Here is a 9,668-nt window from a genome sequence, read left to right on the forward strand (position 1 = left end):
ATAATATTTTCTCTCGTAGCTGGCAACAGAACAACAAAAAGCGGATCTCCAAGGTAGTTTCGAAAACAAATCTAATGACCTTGAACTTTTAAGGAGTCGTTAGTATTCAGAACTATTTGACGTACCCTAACATTAATGCCACTTATGAATACGGTACACTGTCTTTAGAGCTACAATCGAGAGACAGCCTTGTCTTATTTAAGTGTCTTAAAGGCATTATTTTAAACCATATTCCTCGCGATTTTGTTATAGGAAGGTTGGCAGCAACAAACAGACAAAAACAGGTTCGCTTCAGTTAATTTACTCTTGAATTCATGCTTTCATTTGTATTGCTATATATTTTATTTTCTTATGCATTCAGAACAAGCAATGAAGGAGATTTTTTTTTCTAAACGAGAAGCAAAAAAGGATTGGATTTATAAAATCAAATTATATTAATATATTAAAACAAATTTTATAAATTAAGCGAATATCCATATTTTATATACAATACAGACCAGAAAAGCTTTATTATTTGAAATATTGTCTCATATGGATAATTTTTGCAATTGATGCAATTTGATTTTTTCGATTTTTTTTTTACATCCGGAAAATATTAAATTCAATGTTTAATGTATCAGTAGTTTATATATAATATATGTAATTATATATATGTATCACCGAACCCAGGGTTCGATTAAGTCCCGAAGAGGCCTTTAGATATTATAAGTCTTGTTCCTGGTCCAACTTCCAAAGTTATATATATATATATATATATATTTATTGATCTTAATTCAGCCTTTCTATTCTCACAACAGTTTAAGAGATAAACGTATGTAACAATAAAAACAGTTATAAATATTAGTCATTTTCACGAGATCTGGTTAATGTAAATGTTTTAAATGTTAAATGTTTTCATGTGTTTTAAATGTTTTTAATGTTAAATGTTTTAGTAACTTTTATATAAAAACCCATTTTAATTCGAATTTAAAAATAATATTAAATATTGCAAATTATTTCAATTAACATTTTATTCAATTAACAAATCATTTCAATTAAATTACTTAAATTAACAAATTATTTCAACAAATTCTAATTACTAACCCCTTTTCGAAAATATCTACATCTTCAGAGGAGGGGGGATGGTATTTCAAAGACGTTGAAAATTATTGAAGCCAGTGAAAAATTTGGCAAGTTAACAACACAGTTATGATAATTTTTGAGAAATAGATTCTAACTGATATGCATTCTTTCGACTAAATAAAAACGTTTTATTATAATAAATATAGTATCGTATTTTGTGCAAAATAAACTCGCTATTATTAGAACCTGGATGATTTTATTGATATTTCTTCGTTCTTTTCAAATGAATACTTGATGAAATATAATATTCATACCTAAAGATCAGTTACAGTCAAAGTGAAAAGAGCATCCCTTTTACTAAAAGAAAAAAATTGGCCTTCGATTTGGGTTTACAGTTCCGATTAAAATTGTGATAACCGACAAAATTCTACTAGTCAAAGAATCTATCTAAATATTGAAACTTTGATGCATATTAATTGTTTATGCGATAATTATTCAAAGTACATAAACACTTTTTGGGTATCATGCATGCATATAGACTTTTGGAATATATACATGACGAATTCGAAATGTTCCAATTTTTTCTGGATATAACAGTAGTCGCATTTTACTAAATACATAGTGTGTTCTTTACAGATGCTGATGATACACAACAAGCAATTTTAAATTATAATTTATAATTCGTATAGAAGAGTATATTTAAAACTTATATTTTTCATATTTTTACTGACGGAAAATCAGCACTAAGTAACTAACAATCTACTTACGATAAATAACAAATATTTTTGCTCTGTTTCTGAAGTAAACTATTATTTTCCGTTTTCAAACAACGGAAAAAAATGATACAGTCACCATGAATTCAACAAAACAAATTCGCGTTTATTTTCTGGAAAAAGCAGATGTCAAAACCAAGCTGCAACATTATATATAAACATATTTTAGCAGGTGCATAGCAGAGAAGAAGCTTTTGAAATTTTAAAACTTTGATTTATTTAATCACGGGAGGCATATTATGTACAAGGGAGAAACGATGAGATACATCAGTCAACATCGAGGCACAAAAGCGAAAGCGACAGAAATTTTTCCTTCAGTGGTTTTATCACGAAATTTTGATAGGGATTTCCCTGACACATGCAGTTTTAGGAAAGAGAAACTTGGGTTTCTCGAAAAAAAAAATGTGTTAAGCATTAGGGATTTTATATTTTCATTCAGAGCATGAAAACCTGCTGAATTCAGAGGTTTTACAGAGCGCGTGCAGAATCAATTAAATAAAAAAGTGGGAATTGGATCAGGAAATAAGAGAACATTTTAGAATGAAATTAATACACGTTAAATTAAAGTTTAGAAAGTTTAAGAAATTAATATAATTAAATTCTTTCTGGATACAACAATGAATTAATATAACAAAAATATAACTGGATATAACAAAAATTAGGAAATTAATTAATACTTAGATTAAGAGATCATTACACACTCGCACACATACAATCAGTTCTTTATCTTTATCATCGAAAGTCCTTTTCTTTTAAAATATGATATTGTTTAGTTACACTATTATTATATTAAGTTTGGGATTAATTTTTTTATCACACTCTACAACAATCAGAAATTCGAACTGTAAAACGCTATTTGATAATGACAATAACTGTATAGCAGATCACTGTTGAACAAGTAATATCACCCATCTTAATTTTGCAAAAAAAAAAAAAAAAAAAAAAAAGTGAATTTTTTTTATCATCGAAAATGAATATAATGGATTTTGTTTCGACATTTGAAGCAAATGCATTGCTTTAATTCATACATATGTGAAAAAAGTCATCCTATTCGTTCTGTATTCAGCATTTCTATTTAGCAAATTCGAAACAAGTGGCATTATTTATTAAGTGCTGCAATAAGACAAATATGACAATACACAGAAGATTTATTTTACATTTAGATATCGATAAATTCCCTAATGCATTTAATAGATTTCTTTCAATAAACTAAATACATGTTCTATGCTTCTCAAATAAACTGCTCTGCAAATATTTCATAACATCAAAATATTTATTTGCATATAAACATTTGCACTGTAGATATAGAAAAGATCCGCAAAATTCAAGAAAGGTTTAGTCGTAAAGTAGAAAAAAACCACGTGGATGGAAGCTGAAAACATTCTAGCAATATTTTCTTTTTTTCTGCCATTCTATTGCGTAAGAAAAAAAAATACTGATATATTTTCCAGCTTTATTTTTCTTCAATGTAATGTTCAATTTTAGTTTTTGAAGGGAAGAGGTTTATAAAATTCTGGCATTCGAACGTATTTTCTGAGAATTTAAATCGAGCAAACGTTCCTAAATTTAAAATGCCTTCTGTATTCAATACTCAAACATTCAAGAATCAAAGTAATAAATTTGAGTGAAGCTATAGCAATAATATAATATACATAGAGCAATAAAAATCTAAATATTTTCATAGCGCACCAGTGTGTTTATTACATTTCTGAATTTATATAAAAATAATTTAATAATTTGAGTAATAAAAATGTTATATATATTTATAGTATACGAATGTTTATTACAGTTCAAAATTTATGACAGACCGTAAGGAACTAGATGCTACATAAAGAGTGCACACATGTTTGGGGGAACAGTTAATGTGACATTCGTGAAAATGTATTTTGATTTAAAGATGAACCATAGAACAGAAGTTCATTCGAGGGAATTTCTCAAGTTAAAGCAGACGAAACTAATTACATTATTACTTTAAAAGCAAGAACTATAAATTAAATCACATATAAAACATCGTAACATGATTTTTTTAATACTTATACAACGATAATTATTTCGTCTTTTTCAAAAACCGATTTTTTCACTGAATTTTGAACATTTCTCACTAGAAAAAAAAGTGTAGGAATATTCATATTAATTAACATTTTGATTCAAGAAATACTCTAATGATACATTCGATTCGCATAACGTTTTCGACAGAATTTAAGATTGAAATCGCTTTCAAGTTAATTTGATTATAATTCCCATTTCACTCAGTTAAGTACCTCACTAATTCGAAGAAAAATTTTCCTAGCGGAATTTTACCCAATTAACTCCAGAAATTCGAACGTTATTTTAAGATGAATCACCTCTTTAGAACATATTAACTTGCTACGAGGAGCCTAACATTAACTATGAAGAAATGGTACATTAAAACTTTATTTTGAAAAACCTTCAAATTGAATGCTATTGCAGTAGGTAAATGTTTAAATGTTCACTTTTTATGATTAAATTAAAAAGATAATATAAAAGAATTTCATAACATGGAATAATTTGTTAATGGGAAGATGAAAAATGTTTTATAAATTGGAGGCTGATTAACAGAACATTTAATAAATAGTTAATGAGTTAAAAAATTTAATTAATTATAATATGACATATTTTTTAAAATGACATAAGATTAAACTCAGAATATCATCATTGTGATATTAAGTAAATATCAAAACTTATTAACACTTTAAAGAACCATTTTTTTCTAGTCATATGTTAAAATATTTTTAGGCTTGAAATTAGAATAGGAAAAGGGATTCATTTAACTTATTAGATATATTTAATTTCATTAATTAATTGGTTAATTAATAATTAAGTAACAAATTAAGACATTTTGGGTAAGATAAAGAACTGAAGCATCTAAATTTCTAAAAAAAATTTGTCAGAACTTATGCCAACCTACATCATTTCATACAAAGATTGATAAATTTGGTGGGAAGCATACGTCCCACGGCCCTAGAAAGGGTTAAAGTAGAAAACTAAGAACTAATCTGTCACATATTAAAACTCGCAATGAATTTAATGCAAACGTATAATCGAAAAATGCATGTGTTCAATTACAGGATTCTTCCAATAATATCAATATTAAAAAGAATTTTTTATGGGCAATAATTAACAACGATAAAATGAAATTCAATGACAATATACACTCTCCCATTAGTATTTAAAAATTTCCATAATTGTTGCATCGATTCAAAAATAATACAATTCTAATGATTTATTAAAGCTGGCAAAATATTCAGTTTTAATAGAAAAAAAGTTAATTGGGTTCCCTAAAGCGAATTCAAATTGGCAAAATTAAAACCTTTCAAAATATTTGAAATCTTGCTTTTCAAGACCAGCTTCAATTACATTCTAAAAGATTCAAATGTCTATGAACGAAACAGAAAATGGAGTCTAAAAAACTTTCCTTTAAATGCTATTATCAAACTTCTAAAACAATTGTTCTAAATTATGATAATTATAAAAGCTAAGCTACAAAATAGAAAAAAAAAATGCCGAAACATTACAAAGGTAATTATATCAGAACTAAGGATAAAAATATACCAAGACTGGATGCCCATACAATAATGCCTTATAAGACTGAGAAAAATGCAATAAGAAAATTTGAACTATGTTTTAAAATCTCCAATGGAAAATGCAATCAATTGATATCCATAATTTCATGAAATTGCGTTTTTTAACTGTTGCCTTTGGTGCAAATTACTTTTGCGCGTAAAAATGTTAAATAATTTTTACAGTAACCTTGAATTCTAAAAAGCAATGTGGTAGCAATCTGAAGTTTGGACAGAAAATAAATTTGAATTTATCTTATAAGCAGTCTCTTGGCGATAAATGGACCATTAAAAACTCATATTTTCATTGGATTTCTTTATCTATATACATTTTATTTTCTTTTATTAAACGTAAATCTGCGAGTTTATGTTCCTCTAGATCAAGGACACGTTTCTTACTCTTTACTGAGAGAGATCGTTGTCACGCAGTTAAAAAAAAAAGCTATCTTAAAGATAATATAAGTAGTGAATAAAAGTCATAATAAAATAAAATCTTAAAAATTAAGCTTTATAATACTGGCAACATTATAATTTTGTATTTACAAACACTAGAGCAAAGCATGGTCTTATTTACTTACTTATGCATAAAGTTAAGATCGATTTGATTTCTAAGTTGAACTGGTGTCCAGATTATTCATTTATTGTACAAACTTGATTTTAATGATGTATTTTAAATCATTTTAAATTTTGCAATCACTTTTATTCAGAAGCATTTTTTAAATGTAGCAGCAGTACCACGCGCTGTCAAAATATCCGCAAGATTTTCGAAACTTTCAGAACTTTACAACCTCGTATGGAACAGCGACTAATATTTTAAATAGTTTTATTTTACATAAAAATTTGCAGTAGCAGCCGATGAATTAATTTTACAGAAGTATCTAAGAATACAATGTTTAACATTCATAAATGATAAAATTCTCAGACCAAGTATAAATTATTTATATTTGAACTTATTTTAGTTTGAAAGTACAAAAAAGATAATTTAAGAAATTAAAGCTAAGAAGGGGATTATCTTAGAAATCACATTTTTTTTATAAAAAGATACTGTCAAAAACAAAATTTGTGCTATTATAAAAGTAATATGGTTGAATTAAAAACTATAAATTGTGCACTGAAAATTTTAAGAAATATTCCTCAGTTTCCCCTTCTATGCCTTTTAAAATGAAAAGAAAAATGCTGCTGTTCTTTCATTCGAAATAATTCGGGGGGCCGGGGATAAATGACCTTCGAGCACTGTTGGGGATTCCGAGTGTTTACCACAGTGTCGTCTCTAGACAGAGGGGCATCTAAGTTGCGGATCAGCGTAGCCATGCGTATAATGTGAGGACAGACTAAAGCTCCAAACAAAGATACCCTGCAAAGGATAAGTTGGGCGATAAATTAAGCTTAAATCAGAACAGAGCAAAATAGATCCCTGAAAGTAAAAACCAGAAGAAAATGAGGATGAGTATCTGTTGGATGAAGATGAAACACATATTTACATGCCATTTTAATTTTTTCTCTGAAAAAAAGATGTAAATTTTTTAAAATTTTAAATTAAAACATTTAAATAAGAGAATCTTACAAAACAAAAACATCTCAATCTGCGGAATATTGCATATTCGAATTACTCACTGTACAGCAAACCACACTATAACCACTCAAAATAAACAGCGACTAATAATAAAACAGCGATAATTGTTGAAGATCCTTTCAAATTTCACTTGCATTTCGAAGTCACTAATTATTAAATAATAGAAATTCTTCAAGATATATATTTCCTAACTATGGCTATATTATAACAATTTATACGATATTTTAGAATTTTCTTTTAAGGGGCTAACAGAACTATCAGAAAATAATTTTCTACAAATACTTGCTCTTTTGTGCAATAAGCAAATATACTTTGAAACATAGCGGATGAAAATAATTTTGTATTTATTAGAAATTATTTTTTATAAAAGATCATTTCTTTTTTTTAATTTGAAGGTTTTTTGTGGTAAACTCAACATAAAAACTATATTGTCAATAGCTCATTGATAAAGCAATAATCTAAATCGCATGGATACAATTGAAAAAGCAATACAAATGAAATTTGTGCTTAAAAAAATTCTACATTTCTCTAATTTCCTTTCAAATATAATGATTCTTAATTTTTACCAATCCATAACATTTTTGCAGCGAAACTGTTCCGTTATCCTCTATAAAAACAATTTCCGCATTCCAAATTTTAGGCAAAAACAGAAAATATAAGGTTTATCGGACCTTTAATAACAAATTTTAATTATTTATACAGCTCTAATAATAATATTCAAAACAAGATAGTAAGCAAAAGTAATTAAGAAAAAAAACTAACGTTGAAGAACTGTCACCGGCACCAGTTCTCGCATCTTCAGAAGGCAACATTCATGCATGCTATTTCAGTTGGATCCAGTGACAGAAATCGTGATGCAAGAAATACGATTTTGGACAAACTAAATTTTCTTGGGAATAGGATCGGAAATACAGCAGAATATTAATAATTTAAAGCTCTTGCAAACAGCCAGAGAAACCACGTGCTTTACTATTTATTGTTTCTATAATTCAAATAGCGCTAAATTTAATATTATTGATCAGAATGAATTCTCTTAAGTTCATGCCCATGTTTTATCAATAGTATCATTAGTTATATTTTTATTCCTTTACTTTTTTACGTATTCTATTTTTCTACAGATAGTTTAAAAAAATCAGCGTATTTTATTGCTGATTACTTGTAATCGATCTAGTATATGAAAAATTTAACATATAGGAAATGATTACTTTTCAGAATACAGAATTAGAATATAATGATAAAGGCATTGGATTCTTGATAAATGAACGTAATATTTCTATTTATATAATTACATCATAAATGTGAGCTTATTTTTGTCATCACAGAGACAGTAAAATGTATATGGGTTTTTTTCATATGAAATTATAAGTTCAGTTTTCTTAAACAGTGACGGATTGCCATTTATCGAGCAATAAAATTGTAAGAAAATAACTGATATAATTTATTTTTTGCATTTAACAAAAAAATAATTTCAACTTGTGATCATTTTCAAAATGTATAAAAGGTTTATCCATGATAAATAATAAGTTTTAATTAAATATGATAATGTCATGAGATTCACTGAAAATGAAAGAAGAAATTAAAAAATTTGAACTACGATATTTCTAGATTTATGAACGTAGAAAAAAAACTAATTTCTCAGAAAACTAAAGAAGCAGATTTATGAATTACGAAATATTGGAATGTTAAAACATTTAAATGCTTTATAAACAATTACTTTAGTTGTTATCATTCATGTAAAAGATACATAAATTCGCCGATTCGTTGGTTAATTTTCTTATCATAGAAATTAAATTTGTTTCATTTATTTTAAGTTTTCCTTTATCATTTAAAAGTTTGTTCAAAATGTCAATTAAAACTTTCTTTAAATTTTATTATTCAAAATATTCCGAATAATTCATTGCCATAATTGTATAAATAGCAAATTTTAGAATGACATGATACTTTCATTCGCGAATATCTATTGTTTCTCTCACTCTTTCCATGTTTGAAAATAGATGATGAAATATTTAAAGATTCACATTGTTTACTACTAATTTTATTATGCTTGTCACGCACAAGTATTTGTCCGCTTAATTGGGAAAAAAAGCGTAAATTTGTAAACGCTTCATTTTTTTTTTCACGTGAACTGCATATAAGAATAAGCAGAACACTCTACCTGTTAATGTCACCTCCCATGCACAAACGAAGATGAAAATCCTTGTCAACCAGTCCAGAACTTTTAGTCCAGGAGAGGGAAAATGCATAGTTCACAGAGTCACCGTTTCTCGCCGCACACTACAATCCTCGCCGGGCGAAAACATCATAAGAAAAAAACGGAAGGCATTATAATCCAAGCAGCAACGACCCTTTCTCCCAACGATTCTGACATAACAGTTCCGCACAGCCACTCGCTTTTCGCACGTCTGTGTTTTCCTCCCTCAAGAACCGTTAACCCCCAATCCTGTCGCCAGAACGTCTAGCTGGCATCTTCTTTGGCGAGATACATCTGCAAAAATGGTTGCAAAGCATCCCTTGGAACATCGCCAACAGAAGTCCCGCCAAAGGATTTACTGCGTTCGGACGTTCTTTTAAGTCGCCAACTACCACGGAGTCTTTATTTTTCTTCTTCTTCCAAGAGATTTTTCTTTTCTGGAGGTGGTAGGATAAGACAAGCCGCATCGGTGAGCTTTGAGAGTTAAG

The 9,668-nt window shown here is 28.0% G+C and overlaps 1 protein-coding gene across 4 annotated transcripts in view; it reads right to left on the reverse strand.

Annotated features, from left to right (window-relative positions):
* Nucleotides 1-9,434, reverse strand: part of LOC129964241 (neogenin-like) — a 307,312-nt gene extending 297,878 nt beyond the window's left edge. For all 4 annotated transcript variants that reach the window (XM_056078986.1, XM_056079001.1, XM_056078977.1 and 1 more), the window contains exon 1: nt 9,145-9,434. In XM_056078986.1, the coding sequence (XP_055934961.1) occupies nt 9,145-9,232 (88 nt within the window). In that variant the 5' untranslated portion in view covers nt 9,233-9,434. The remainder of the gene's footprint in view (nt 1-9,144) is intronic.
* Nucleotides 9,435-9,668: the final 234 nt, after the last annotated feature.

The sequence above is a fragment of the Argiope bruennichi genome, chromosome 1, assembly GCF_947563725.1.
Source record: "Argiope bruennichi chromosome 1, qqArgBrue1.1, whole genome shotgun sequence".
Lineage (NCBI taxonomy): Eukaryota > Metazoa > Arthropoda > Arachnida > Araneae > Araneidae > Argiope > Argiope bruennichi.